This window comes from Tenrec ecaudatus, chromosome 4 (assembly GCF_050624435.1).
Source record: "Tenrec ecaudatus isolate mTenEca1 chromosome 4, mTenEca1.hap1, whole genome shotgun sequence".
Classification (NCBI taxonomy): domain Eukaryota; kingdom Metazoa; phylum Chordata; class Mammalia; order Afrosoricida; family Tenrecidae; genus Tenrec; species Tenrec ecaudatus.
Window position 1 is genome coordinate 201,550,715 of NC_134533.1, and position 15,305 is coordinate 201,566,019.

A 15,305-nucleotide genomic window follows, 5' to 3' on the forward strand; every position below is an offset into this window, starting at 1 on the left:
CCACAGAGAAGAAGCACACGGCCTAAGCAAATTCAAGGTGTTGAATGGACCATGTAGCAGACACCAAGGAACAAAAACAATCATTGTGTGATCACCTCCCTCACATAATCACTGAAGACGAAAGTGTGCATAAGCAAGTGTGGTGAAGAAGGCTGATGGTGCCCGGCTACTGAGAGATATAGCGTCTGGGGACTTAAAGGGGCCATCTAGCCCAGAAGCAACAAAGCCCACACGGAAGCAGCACACCAACATGGGTGATTGTGAAAGGCAGAGGAGACCAGGTCTCAAACAACAAAGGCGGGGGGGGGGGGCGGTGGGAATCACATCACCATGAATGAGGGGGAATGCGTGATGGGGACCCAATGTCCATCTGTAGACAGCTGGAAATCCCTTCCAGAAGGGTAGTGGGGAGATGAGTCACTCAGGGTTCAGTGTAGCAACAATGAAACTCAAAACCTTCCTCTAGTTCCTGAACGCTTCCTCCCCTCCCAATTATCATGACCCCAATTCTACCTTGCGGACCTGGTTATACCAGAGGATGTACAGCGGTGCAGTAGGGATCTGGAAACACAGGGAATCTAGGATGGACGAACCCCTCAACACCAGCGGTAGGAGTGGCGACACCAGGAGGGAAGGGGTGTAGAAAGGGAGAACCAATCTCGGAGATCTATGTGTGACCTCCTCTCTGGGAGATGGGCAATGGGAAGGTGGGTGAGGGGAGACGCCGGGCAGTGTAAGATAAGATATAATAATTACTTATAAACTATTAAGGGACCAGGGGGAAGGGGGGAGCAGGGAGGGAGGGGGAGGGGGAAAAAAAGGGAAACCGAGCTGATTCCAGGAACCCAAGTGGAAGGTGAATTCTGAGAATGACGAGTGCAACGAATGTATAAGGGTGCTTTGCTCAACTGATGTATGTATGGATTGTGATGAGTTGTATGAGCCCCAATAAAAAGATTTATTAATAAAAAAATAAAGGGACCACCAGATATTTCTGAAACATCTTCATATCATAAACAACATAAAGCCTCCGTCAACCCCAAAGGGTGAAATTCGTGATCTAAGTCACTAAGCTCTAGAAATTAAAAGAAAACCAAAGGAGTCCAGGGAGAAAGAGAATGTTTGGAAACGGACGGTGGTAGCCATGGTACGATTCTTCTTGATGTGCGTGACTGCATTTGGAACGATGTGTGCGTTAACCCCCAATAGTGAAATTTAAAACCCGTTAGAGAGGAGTAATACAGACAACAGTGAAAAGGCATTACAGTGACACCTCAGTTGTCAAAGGGTGCCAAGTGCTGACTTTCTGTGCGGTAGCAGGACAGGAACTAGGGGTTGTCCCTCTACAAGCCAAGGCCTCCCCTCCCCTCCCCCTTACAGGAAGTGGACGCCTATCAAGGCTAGAGGGCGTGCCCAAATTCAGGTCCTTGAGACAGGAAGCCAGGACACCTGGGAGGGCCCCAATCCAGGCCAGGTGGGCACTAATTCAAAGGGTCAACCAGTACCGTTGCCCACACCTCCCAGCAGAGGGCCCAAGAAAGCCAGAATTGGGAGCCTGTCCCCCCTCTCCCCCTTCCCAGCTGCTCCCCAGCTGTGGTGGGGTTTCTCTGCCTCAGGTCTCCAAGTGTGGGTGTGACGTGCCCTGAGGGGGCCTGTGTAAAGCCTGAAACTCCTTCTGTCCTTTATAAAAACCCACTTGGATCACAAACCAGGCTTCGTGTGGAATCTTTCTCCTGCAAAGGCAAGGACCGAGGTTCTGTTAGGTAGCTAAATCTAGCCAGGTGAGAGAGACCTTACAGTTCTCCACCGGAGGAACCTACCCCTCCACTCCTCAAACAGCAACGTTCCAGAAAGAAATGTGCAAAAAAAAAAAAAAACCTTATACAGATACGGAAAGAAAAAAAAAAAAGAAATGCGCAAAAGCCCCTGCGTTGCTCGACAGTCAAAGGGAATGGAGATGGGACGTGAGAAAGCCCACCCAGGCCCAGCGTGAGTCAGGACCCTCACCTTGCTGCCCCAGCACAAAGGAGTCACCCCTCCCTCCCTCGGGCTCTCAAATGCTCCTCATCAGACTGGTTTTTTTCAGACTGTATTTGCAAGAAAGATCAGAACCACAGCTCCAGAGAAGGCCAGCAGGAAACCGAGGCCCAGGAAAGAGTTAAAGAGAATCAAATGTGAATCAAGTCCAGGCTTGTCGGCTTCCGCAGCTGAATACAATTTGGCTAAGCCGACATTATCAACATTTGGGGGGGGGGGGAATAAAGCAGCTAAATTGTTAACCAGGAGACAAAGCGCCCAGACCAGTGAAGAGGTGAGGAAGGGTTTTTTGTTTTTTTTTAAAGGCAGCGAGATAAGACACTCCCCCCGCAAGGGTGCAGTCATGAAAGAGACTCCCCTTCTAAAAACCCCATGTCCCTCTCCTCCAGGCTCCCCCCTGCTCCCAGTGTCAGGAAGCCTCTAAGGGGAGTACCTGAACCGCCCCCCAAAAAAGTTTTTAATTTTATATACTGTATTTTGATATTTGATATACTGATTTATTGTGTTTCGATGTTTTAGGGGTGTTTCTACAACTGTTAACTTTGTGTGAAAGTTCTGGAAAAATGAATTTGTAAGGGTAATCTTTGGATCTCGGAACCGATTATTTGATTTTGTTATATCTGATGGGGAAAATATGATTTTGGACTTTTCGGTGTTTTGAACACAAATTTGGAAGGAACTGAGTTAGACAACCTGGCAGTCACAGTATTTAGGGAACAGAAGAATTGCAGAATTCATGCAACCTGAAAGCCGATTTGTTAGGTTGGAGCTCCCAGCCAGGAAGGGGTGGCACACCTAGAGGGGCGGTACACCTGGATTGGTCCATCTAGGCCAGGTGAATTTGATTCAGTCAATGAGGTCGACCAGTACTGTCGACCACACCTCCCAAGGAGGTCCTGAAAAGCCAGAGGTTTGACTCAGGCTCTCTCCCCAAGCTGCTGCTACAAAGGGGTCCCCAGCCTGTCCCGCAACCGAGCCTCGGCCCCGGTTTGGCTTGTGTTCCATTTACTGTAAAACCTGGAACTGCTTCTAACATTCATAAAACTCATTTGGATCACAAACCAGGCTTCGGCGTGAATTCTTTCACACGTAGAGCCAAGGACCGAGAGATAGCTTTCGACAGACAGACAGACAGCGAGCAAGAGAGCTAACAGATTCCCTGGAAAGGATTCCACAAGTGACTCCAACCAAGCCAAGAAGTGTCAGCAGAGTATGAACAATGGCGCCACTTTACGATCACATTACGCTCTGTGAGGGGACTTCAAGTTCCTGGGAAAATGGAATTAAAAGATAATGGAATTCTCCAGATATCTTTTGACGTCGCTTTGTAGAAAAGCCCGTCTTAGCCTATGAAAGAGAAGCTCTCTCTACTGCAGGGGTTCTCAACCTTCCTAACCACGACCCTTTCTTTCACACAGCTCCTCATGTGGTGGGGACCCCAACCATAACATTATTTTAGTTGGTTGCCGCTTCATCACTGCCATTTTGCTACTGCTATGAATTGAGCGACCCCTGTGAAAGGGTCGTTCAACTCCCAAAGGGATCACGACCCACAGGTTGAGAACCGCTGCTCTACTGGCTTTGCAGATGAACAGTGCTGTGAGGTGAGAGGACAAAAAACAATGGGTGGGTCCAGGCTCTGGGACCACCCCCACCCTCAGCCCCACCCCATGATGGCAAGGAAAAAAATGTAAGACAGATTCTGCCCACTTGGGCTTGGAAGATGCCGCCCAATCCGAGATGAGACTGCAGCCCAGAAAGACCACGAGCAGAGAGCCATCCGCACCTCGCCGGGCTCTGGATGCACAGAAGCCGGAGGAAACACGCGCATGTGCTGTTGGAAGCTGCTGGGTTTGTGGGCAAACCTTGTAAACCACTGCGGGGCAGCTCTATTCAGATAGGGGCTTTCTAAATCGGAATCCATGGCAATAGGGGAGTCTGTGGTCACCTGACCTGCTGCAGCCACCAACCACGACCAAACAGAGCACAAAACCACCTGCTGTGGAATCCAAGTTGAGGCCACCTGACGGATGGGCTGCAGGGCAGAGCTCCGCTCCGCAGGGCCTCCATGATCCATGCTCTTTCCGAAGGAGCTAGCCAGCCTGCGCTTCCCAAGCTCCTGTGAGCGGCTTCAAACCGGCCACCTTCTGGTTGGTGGCCCAGCAGGGGAATGCCTGCACCACCAGGTGTTCCCATAGAAGTCTTTCCACTCTGCCACCCCCTGAAACTTTCCAGAATGAAGTGTTGAGGAGAAGATGTGTTAAGATGCTGCAGTCTTGAAAGAAGGCCAATGGTCCGGACCCCCCACTGAAGAAGGCAGAGAGCTTGACAGCAGTTCTCAACCCATGGGTCGTGACCCCCTTGGGGGTCGAACGACCCTTTTCCCGGGGTTGCCCGATTCACCACAGTAGCAAAATTACAGTGATGAAGGAGCAATGAAAATAATGTTATGGTTGAGGGGTCACCACACATGAGGAACTGTATGAAAGGGTCGAGGCATGAGGAAGGTTGAGAACCCCTGCTTGACAGTCTTGGAAACACCGAGGGTCCCTGTGAAGTGGACCTGACTCCATCAGGGTGGGTTTCAAATGTCTGAGGTATTGAAAGGCAGGAGCACCCAATGTCGGCGAGGGTGCGGGGAAATTAGAACCCCGATCCATCGCTGGAGGGAATGCAGAATGGTACAGCCGGTGGGATAAACCGGTGTGGCGGTGCCCCAGAGAACTGCCCCATGAGCCGGCCGGACGTGCAAGCAGCGACCCGCGCACGACCAGCACCAATTTGCACTCAGCCCTAGGTGGAAACGACGTCAACACTCATCCACAGACGAGCGGCCAATCAGAACTCGGTCCACGCACACAGTGGACCGCGACCCAGCCAGGAGGGAGACGGAGTCTTGAACGATGCTACAGGAGGAGTGGCGCTTTCTGTGGCGCTATGATGCTTGCTGAGGGTGGCAAATGCATCCTGAAAGGGCAGATGTCGCGATTTTATCCCGGGCGGTGGTGTCCTGGTGTCGCTGCTAAGTTACAAGGTCAGCAGTTCAAACCCATCAGATGCTCCATGGGACGACAGGAAGGCTTTCTGCTCCTGCAAAGACCCACAAGTCTCAGAAACCCAAAGCAGCAGTCTCTCTGCCCTGGCGTCAGAATGGACTTGGTGGCAGTGGGCGTGAGTTTGGATCTGTCAAAGGGCAGAGGGCCAGAGACCAAAGGCTCCTCGAGGTGACCAGGGTGGGGTGTTCCGAGTGCCGAGTTTTGGTTTCTGGTGATGGGGGGCAAGTCAGGCGGCATCCAGACAGTTTTACACAGGTGATGAGTGTTTCAGAAAGGAGACAGCTGGAGACACTGACTGGGCAAAGGGTCGTGTTGTCGTGACGACAACAACAGACTGCTGAGGCTGCTTTTGTACAAACCAGCACCTGGTGGGGTTGGGGTCCTTGATTTGGAGGCTTAGGGCCATGGTTTCATAGGAGGTGCCAGTTACCCGACCTAACACGCTCAGCATCCTCGCCTGCGGCGCTAAAAGCTCATGACCATCCAGACACAACAGCCGGTCTCTGCTGGGGAAGCAGCGAGGAGGAGGCCGAGCAGGAAGGGGTGGGAATGGAACGTGTGGCGCCTCAAAACGCTGGACTTGTTTCTGGATCTCTCTGATTGGCTGATGCCCAAAATGGCTCCAGTTTCCCCCTCTCCACCACCCCCGCACACCGTCATATACCACTCTCCACTCTTATCGCCCACAAAAAACAAAGTCAGGGTCTTTTGATAGAGGAAGTACACTCTGGCTCTCGTTTGTGTTGTACTGAATATTTAGGTCAAGGGATACTTCATGTGGTATCCTTCGATCCAAAGATAGAGCTGAACTGTGCAAATTATATGAACTTGAAGTTTTCCCCAGCTATCACTTTGTCTGTATTAGGAACTGAATAGCAGGTAGCTCCAATGTGTTATCTTAAAAAGGGAGCCCGAGACAGGAGTTACTGTACAATATGCAGTCCTGATGGTGTAAGGGCTGTGTGTTTGACTGCTAATCACAAGGTCAGCCGTTCTAGCTCACCAGCCGCTCAGCAGAGAAAGGTAAGCTTGCTGTCCCTGTGCAGATTTTGTTTTTTCTTTTCCACTCTTCTCAAGCTGTGTCCCGGCTTTGCCATATCCAACTTGCAGTCTCTGTATACCAGAGGGTAACCCCCACCCCAAAAAACTGAAAAGCTCCCAGCAGGGCTTTCATGGTGCGCATTTTTCCCTGCTAGGTGAGCTCTGAGCCACTTGCTCTGAGTGAGTGCACCCAGTGGCACCACCTAGGAAGGTTCTCTCTGGGCACAGTGAGTTTTTTGTAAAAGCAGTTTCACTCGAATCGTGTTTTTTTGTGTGTGATGGCCGATTTCAGAGAACACCTTGCAGTTGTGAAATTTTGTTTCCTGCTCCAGTGGAGGGGAGAAAATGCCATAGAAACTGTTGCGATGTTGAACACTGCTTACGAGGACAGCGCACTACGGAAAAAACTCAAGTGTAGGAGTGCTTTTCTCATTTCAAAAAAAGGTGAGATGACAATTGATGACAAACCTCGTTCTGGACGTCTGTCAACTTCCCGAACAGATGGAAATGTCGACAAAATCTGTGCACTTGTGCTCAAAGACCGACGAAGGACCACTGAAGTGATGGGGAAGTTACCTGGCCTATCTTGGAGCTCGGTTCAGCGAATTGTAACAGATTTGCTGTGAAATGTATGCCTTGGGTTCTGACTGACCAGAAAAGAGAAAGTCGAGTGGAACCATGCTGTGCTTTGAAAGAACAGCTCCAAAGCAACCCAGACTTTTTCCCAAGGTCATTACTGGTGACTAGACATGGTGCTGTTCTTACCACCCCAAAACAAACATCAACCAAGCCAGTGGAAGACACCATCATCACATCTCGCCCAAAAAAGCTCATCAAGTGAAATCAAAGATCTTGACGATGCTCACTTGTTTTGATGTGAGGGGGATAGTGCATTTGGAGTTCATTCCACCAGGTCAGACTGTGAATCACTTTCTATTTAGAGGTTCTGAAAAAATTGCATACCAGTGTACAACAACAAAAAGTCTGATCTGTGGCAGACGGGATTGGTTTTGCCAGTCACCTGCTCACGCAGCTAGCTCGGTGCATCAGATTTTGGCAAAAAACAGCATGCCTCTCTTGCCCCATGTACCTTACTCACCTGACCTTGCTTGGTAATACTTCGTTTCCTTGAACAAAGAGGAACTTGATAAGAGATTTGACGATGATGTAAAGAGGTGAAGAAAAAAAACGAGGGGGGTACAGTCAGCCATCCAAAGAGATGAGTTTCAAAAATGTTCCAAGAATGGAATCACAGATTTGACAAATGTATTAAGTGTCATGGAGAGTACTTTGAAGGTGATAAGGTTGATTTGTTTAAAAAAACACATATTTAATACATAGCTCTGGGGGGAGGGATTCCATTTTCTTTGGGCACCCCCTCGTACATTGCCACCTCATTGATTCTAACTCATAGTGAGCAGAGGCGAGCTGCGCCCTCTGGTTTCCAAACCTCTAAGTCTCTCGAATCACTGACCTTGTGGTTGGCAGCTCAGTGTGAAGCCCACTGGCCACCATGGGTCCACCGTCAGCTTCCCTTTGAAGTCCCAAACACCTAATCCCTTTTCAACTATTTCTTACTTTTTTTTTAGGGGGGGTGTGTCTTATCCTGTAATGTGTGGGTCTGAATTCTTCTCATATTTAAAACTAGGATGGTAAGTTAATAGTGTTTCTGAACAGCTAAATGTAGTGAAATCTAAGACACTGGAGCTGATGCGGTCTGGCCGATGCCATGTTCTGAAGCAGTGCCCAGAAGATGTTGTTGTTGACGTTGGTGTGCTGTGTCATCTCTATGAACAACACCACCTCTGCCAAGAGACCAGAGCTGAGAGTGCCCGGCTGCCGTTACTGAACCACCTCACTGAACGGTCTGCCGAAGGCTCCGATCTAATGGAGAAAAGACCGAGCAAAACTTGAAGCTTTCCTGGGCTCTAGACTTTCTGGAAAAACCTCAGAAACGATGGCCTTGAGGCAGCCTTTCAGTCTTCCACCAAAAATACTGCCCCTTGGAGTCTTAAAACCAAACAGGAAGCTGGCTGAACTCGTTAATGCCCAACACCTGCCTTGAACACCAGGCTCATTTCACAGCTATCCACCTGGGGTCCCCAGGACGAGAAAAGCGAATGTGCGTTAACTGGGGGCACAGCTGCCCAGACACGCAATCCTCGGCTCTGAACTGCACACGGGGCAAGTGCGGCGTCAGGGTATGTTTGGCTGTGTTGGTCTCCTCAACAACAGCTATACATAAAATAAATTATATCTATTTATATAAAGAAAACCCAGGAGAACCGACTGGAAAATTACTGTAATAAATATGTGGTCCTGGCTTTTTTGTGACCCAGCAATAACCACACGGGGAGTGGAGGGGAGACAAGACCTTATTCAGAGGAACGACCAAGCAGGTGGCTCCCTCCTCCTGGCCCCACAGGCTGAGCCCCCACAGGGCCCCCTGGAGCTGACTGTGGGGGCCTGCTTGCTGGCCTGACACTCCTCCCATTTCCTGACGTGGGGGACACCTCCGCCGCCCCCAACAGGATGTGTGCGGTTGTGCACATTGCCAACCAGCACCACCCTCCTCCACCCCTTCTCTGCCCTGCCGTGTGTGCACCAGGCCATCAGGACTAGCCAGGGCAAGACGAATAAGCAGGCTTTGCCAAGGCTGCATCACCTGGGACACAGACAACCTTCCTTTCACCCTCCAGGGAAAATCTCCATGAGGCTCCGAGGAAAAAGATAATGGCCTTGGGCTTTCCATTCCTACCTGCTCCCCTATCACCTTTCGGGGCCCCACCCTTAGTTCTGGTGACTCCTGGATCCTTCTCTCTCTCTCTTTTATACCAGCCTCTCCTCATTGGAACATGACCAAGTATATGCACAGCACCAAGCCTCCCTGAACTGGGCCCCTGGCTCCCACCTGCTTCTTGCCCACTCCCTACCAGACCTCAACCCTACTAGACACCTGGCAAGAACACCAGGGACCTTGAGGGGACACTCCAATGGCCCAGTCTGCAGCTTGGTCTCACTGCTCACGCTGCGCTATCTCCTTGGATGGTTGTGGCCCCTCCTCACGGGATTCCGCTCCCCCCTCATTGGGTATTGAGATGGTTAAGGTTTATTGTGCCAACCTGGCTGATAAACACACGTGGGGTTAATTGAAGGGCGGAGAGATGAATGGCTCGGTGAGCCTCGCCTTCTCAGGTCTCTTGCTTTCTGATGGTCGGACCAGGGTGCAGCTGCCTTAATCAGTTCCCTGTTTCAGCGGGCAAGGCTCACTTCCTACAAGACATCCCTTAGGAGAAGCCACATGGACCAACCCTGATGCAGCTATGGATGCTGGAGCAGCCGCGTGGAAACCCCCTGTCAGCGCTGAGATGCTAACACGGTCACTGATTGGCTTTCCTCCTGCAGTCGGCGTCATAGTGTGTGTTTTGTGAGATGGAGAACTTTGTGGAATGGTATCCGACATATGGGCTAATGGGTTAATGTTGGATTTGTGGGCTTGGGCAGCATTGGGTTGGGATGTTTACTTGATGTGCACTTAACCTTTATATAAAACTCTCATATACATGAGTTTCTGTGGATTTATTTTTCTAAAGTCCCCAGACTAACACAGGTATTATTGACATATGTCCTTCCCTGTAGGCCTTTAGCTGCTGGGTCTCCCCAGGGCTTCGTCCTGGGCCCTACCTCTCCTCCCTCAGTCCCCTCGTTCATCCCCACTGTGTGAGTACCGGGTCTGTGGAGGGATGCCCAAGGCCCAGCGTCTCCTAGGTGATCAGAGTGCTCCTGGGTGTCTACTCCGGAGAGCACCTCTCCGGGACATGTGCCCTTCATCCAGCATGTACGTACTGAGCATCTAACAATGTGGCAGGTGACGCCTTCCTGTGAGCATCTCTCCTTCCTCAGCCGAGGACCCCATTCTAGTCATTCTGAACGGCCCTCTAAGGCCTCCTCCATTCCTGGCACCTGGCACAGGGCCGACTTGCACGAGTGTGGGATGCATGAATGAACGGACATTCCTCAGATCAGCCCACTCTTCTCCCTCCTGCTGCCAGATATGTCAGTACGAGTTTGGTGTGGTTTGATTTCCACCCCCTACCTACCTACCTGCCGGAAGAAACGTAAACCCTCTCTGGAGAAAGACATGTTGACTCACACCAAGCCTGCAATCACTCACACACAACGCGCAGCAAACAATGCAAATGCGCCAGGTGCGCGTCCCATCCAGAATATACACAGAATTCCTAAACCACGTAGAAAAAGGCAGACACACCAAGGTTTTTTTAAAAAGCAAAAACAAAACAAAAAGCCCCCAACAAACTCATTGCCACCGAGTCGATGTCAACCCATAGCGACCCTGTAGGACAGGCTCGAACTGGCCCTGGGAGCTTCTGAGACTGTCACTCTTTACGGGAGTCGAAAGCCCCGTCTTTCTCTCGGGGAGCAGCCAGTAGTTTTGAACTGCCGACCTTATAGTTAGCGGCCCAGTGCATAACCACTACGCCGAACCCGGGGCTCCTCAAACACAAGAGAGGCTTCACAAAAGAGATGCAAACGGCCAACAAGCACCGGCACAAGCCGCCATCACGCAGTCAGTGTGGCCCTGGCCACAAACACGCGTCCAGGTTACAGGAGAACTCAGTGTGAAGAAGACTAGCTGGGGTAAGCTCGACCTTAATGCTTAGGGCAGACTGCTGCTGTTGCAGGCGGTGGCAGGGCAACACCAGGGAGGAGGGAGGGAGGGAGGAGGGGAGGGAGGGAGGAGGGAGGGAGGAGGGAGGGAGGGAGGGAGGGAGGAGGGAGGGAGGGAGGGAGGGAGGAGGGAGGAGGGAGGGAGGGAGGGAGGGAGGAGGGAGGAGGGAGGGAGGGGAGGCCCCGCTTACCGCGTCGATCTCATTGAGGGCCTTCCACTGCTCATAGGGCGCGCCCAGGGCCTCGGCCGTCTGGATTGTCCTCTTCATCTGGCTGGTCCAAACCTTCAGGTCCTTGATGTTCTGGTCACTGATAAACTGGGCCAGACCCTTGGCAAACTGAAATACACCACAGGCAAATTCAGACCCACGGCGGGTAACTGGGCTACCCTCAAAAGGACCCCATTGGGCCATCCTGCCTTTGGTGAACAAGAACTAAGCACCCCACGTGCTGTCTTGTGCCTCTTCCATAGTCCCCCAGCACAGGTCCAGTCAGGGCCCCTAGTGCACCTTGGGCCCTGTGCCCGAGGCTGCATGACCTCCCCGCTTGGTCTCCATATTGCCCCTCGCTGAGGCTGAGCCAGTCACCCTGTGGGGACTCGGGTCACTCCTGGGGTGGCAGGCCTTGCCAAGCGAGGGCCTCAGTGAATGATGGGTCACATGAGGACACGAAGGCAGTCCAGGCCTTTGCTCGGTGTTTGGGGACTGCCTCCCAAGGTAGTGGGGATATTCTCAAAAGAATCAAGGCTGTCCACCTTCCTGCACAGCATCATGGGATTCACATTAGCTATGAGAGCTGGAGCCCAGCATTCCTACTTACACACACACACACACACACACACACACACACACACACACACACACACACAGTCACCCCAAAGACACCACCGCCCTCGTCCCCACTGACCTCTCTGCCCCGAGGGGACAGCCCCGTGTCCCCGCCGATCCGGCCCTTGAGGTTAAGCTCGCTCTCCCCGTGCCGGCAGAGGTAGATGGAGCGGGGGGTCACGTGGATGTTCATGAGGTAATATACAATGCGGCTCTGGATGTGGTCGGCCACCCGGTTCACCACGTAACTCTGGCCCACGTCCATGATCTTGATGTAGGACATATCCCTTTGCGGAGAGAGGTCTGTGAGGCTGGCCCGGGTATGTCTGGGCAGCCCCTGGAACCAGGCCCTGCTGCCCAGTGCACTCACACTCCCTTGTCTGCAGAACCTGCATCTTGGACTACCAGACTTGAGATCACAGAACACAGGCCCATCCGCGCTGTGCATGCGTGCGTGCCTGTGTATATGTATGTGAGGGAGGGAGGGAGAGTTGTTGGGGAGAGACATGCAGGACTACTACAGCACACGTGACCCACAGACAAACTACGAGAGGGGCTGAAGCATCATTGAGCATCATAATTATGCTTCCAGAAGGTCACAGCCACCAATGGTAGGGGCAGGGGGAGGTAACGGACCACACCATCTCCCGCCACACATGTACCCCCACTGCCCTTCTCACCTACTTCTGGGCTCTCAACACTTCCTTCTAGCTATGACCCACCCCAGGGGCCATGACTGCACCCCACGCTTCCTGTTCAGGGGCCCTCTCCCTAGAACCCAGTGCAGGTCCTCTGTGTGTGCTGAGCCAGGATGGGTGGACCAGAAGCACAGGAAGATGGCACTGGTGGCAGTAGGTGAGAAACAGTTCAGCCACTGCCTCCCGCTTTGGAGGTGCCCTGCTGTAGGGGAGGGGGCATCTCGCAGACAGTGGGCTCTGTGGGGCCCCTCACAGACACAATGTGCAAAGCCCCTTAGCTGAGCACTCCTGCTGGGCTTAAAGAGCTCCCAGCCCCTGGCCTCTACCCTCCCAGGCCTGCCGGACCCTCCTTCCTGGATGGGGGACCAATGACCCTAGCAGGGGTGGCCCACTGCCAGCCAGCAGAAGCTAGCTCCAGGGAGCTCTTCCCAGATGGCAGGCTGCACATTTCAAGCCAAGCACGGAGGTTTGTGGGTGCCCATCAGAGACCCCTGGGTGAGCACTGGAGAGATTCTCGGGACCCCGTTTGAGGGGGCAGGGGTGCTGCCAATCCTCCCTGCCCACGATTCCTGTTCCTGCTCCAAGGAAGATCCCAAGCGGCTGTCTCCCCTTCTGATGTAACGCCCCCACCCTAGCTGCCACCACAAGCTGCCCAAAGCAGGCACTCAAACCTCACTGGGGTTCTCAGAGCTGCCACGGCTCCCTCCCAGGACCAGGGTGGCCACTGAGGCCAGGCAAGCATGGAAAGCCACGTGGAAGCCCCCGGTGTCCTCCCCACTCACCTGCCCGGGTGGCACTCACCTGTCCAGGTCGTCATCCAGTGATTCATAGGAGCTCTCGTAGCACTCGATGCGCCTCATGAAATCCTCCGTGGCCTCATCGCTATCCCGGTCCACGTAGTCAGGGCTGCCCAGTTTCACTTGCTGCCGAAGCCAGAAAGGGCAGCGTCACGGACACATCAGGGCTAGGGGGCAGGGTGGAGCGGAGGCTGGGCAGAGGGGCAGGAGGCTGGGCCGGGGCTGGGGGCCGAAGGCTGGGTAAGTCCAAAGGCTACTCTGGGAATCTCAGAGCCAAGTGAGGCAAACCCTGAGGAGGAGGAGGCTGGGGAGGGGCTGGTCCCCTTCAGAAGAATCCAGCGGGGCCTTCCTGCACCCTGAGATGGAGCCCCTCGTCTCTGTGGTACAGGAGGTGAGGCTGCAAGGCACGGGGCCTGGAAGCCCCTTCTCACCCTCAACTACCTTCCCAAGCTTGGATGGGCGCCCCCGGGACAAATGGCTAACTGGGCAGGAGGAGAAGCTGCTCCTGTCCCACTGCCCAGGAGTTTCCGGGAGGGGGTGGGGGGGTTAAGGACCCCCTCCTGGGATACCACCCTCAGCACAAGTATTCCTCGGGAGGAACCGGGCTCCCCCAGCCCAGCTACTGAAGTCGTCCAGCATCCCCACTCCCACTGCTTAAGGTCAAATGAGGGCCGGCCAAGTGCCCAGCCCCACCGCATACCCACTTCAGTCTGATAGTGCCCCCACTATCAGAGCAGACACCCCACTCACCACGATGTTGGCTGCTATGACCTCTGGGTCCACGCAGATGGATTCGACAAAAAAGGTCTGTCCCCGAGGGGCGGGCAGCAGCAGGGAAGGAACCACAGGCAGGTTTAGGGCTCTGGCCCGGGCTCCCCACCCACTGAGGGCCTGACCAGCCACCCCCAGGCTCCCGGAGGCCCTTGTTCTGGGGGGAGGCACAAAGCTGGTGCTGCCCCCTCCTGACTCCCCCTCCGGACTTTCCTCCTCAAACAATAGGTGGAAACAAGAGTACCCCTTTCATGCATGCCAGGCCACACACAGGAGCCCCAGCCACCGGATGGTCTGCTGGCAGTGGGGAGGGTCTGGTCTGATGGGACACCCACAGTCCAAACTCGGCGCAGACGTCGGGAGGCCTCACCTTGTAGCCATTCTGTTCCCCAAAATTAAGGATGGTCTCCCTCCGCTCGCGGGTAGTATTTGTGGCATCAAAAACCTAGGACCACGACGAAACAGACAACATTGCTCTAGTTCTTTAAACGCCCCCACCCACCACCACCACCAGCATCATGACCCCAGTTCTACCTTACAAACCCGGCTAGAGCAGAGCATGGACACTGGTGCAGGCAAGAGCTCTCAACACTCAGAATCCAGCACAAATAAACCCCTCAGGACCAACAACGAGAGTAGTGATGCCGTGAAAGTAAGGGTAAGGTGGGGGAAGAAAGGGAGCTGATCAGAATGAATGATTAACCCCCCCACTCCAGGGTGGCGAACAACAGAAACGTGGGTGAAGGGACAGTGGACGTTGTAAGATATGAAAATCATAATAATAATTTATCAAGGGTTCATGAGAGTGGGAGGGTGCAGGAAGAAGGAAGAAAATGAGGAGCCGATACCAAAAGCTCAAGTAGAAAGAAAATGTTTTGAAAAGGATGATGGCAACATACATAAAAATGTGCTTGACACAATGGATGGATGGATGGATGGTGATAAGAGCTGTAAGAGCCCCCAATAAAATGATTTCAAAAGAAAGAAAAAAGAAAACCTAGGACCAAACTGGGGTTAACTCAGCCCCTGGCTGCAGGGAAGGCAGGAGGCCACCAGGGGGCATAGCAGGGGCATTTCTGGGGATGGGTACTCTGGCCGGGACCAGCAGCTGTGTGGGCAGTCCTCTAGGTCAACCATCTTCACCCCTGCAAAAGCTGGGCTTGAGAATGAGGACAGCCCCCCAGGAGGCTGGAAGGGGCAGGGGCCTCTGTTCCTGGGGGAGCACACCCTTGGCACGGGCGAAGGTGCTGGATGCGCAGCAGGCCCTCTGCCCGGGGCCTGAGCACCAGCCCTTGGGGTAAAACGGCACAGCGGCTGGCAAGCTGGAGCCATGCAGTTCCTCTCCACGTGGAGGCGCTGGGGAAAGAGCAGCAGAGACAGGCTCAACCC

At 53.3% G+C, this 15,305-nt stretch overlaps 1 protein-coding gene across 2 annotated transcripts in view; it reads right to left on the bottom strand.

The window, feature by feature from the left end:
• Positions 1-15,305, bottom strand: part of PFKFB4 (6-phosphofructo-2-kinase/fructose-2,6-biphosphatase 4) — a 38,677-nt gene that overhangs the window by 7,876 nt on the left and 15,496 nt on the right. For both annotated transcript variants that reach the window (XM_075547297.1, XM_075547296.1), the window contains exons 5-9: positions 14,287-14,361; positions 13,896-13,952; positions 13,150-13,271; positions 11,730-11,937; positions 11,015-11,161 (exon numbers count right to left, since the gene is read on the bottom strand). In XM_075547297.1, the coding sequence (XP_075403412.1) occupies positions 11,015-11,161; positions 11,730-11,937; positions 13,150-13,271; positions 13,896-13,952; positions 14,287-14,361 (609 nt within the window). The remainder of the gene's footprint in view (positions 1-11,014; positions 11,162-11,729; positions 11,938-13,149; positions 13,272-13,895; positions 13,953-14,286; positions 14,362-15,305) is intronic.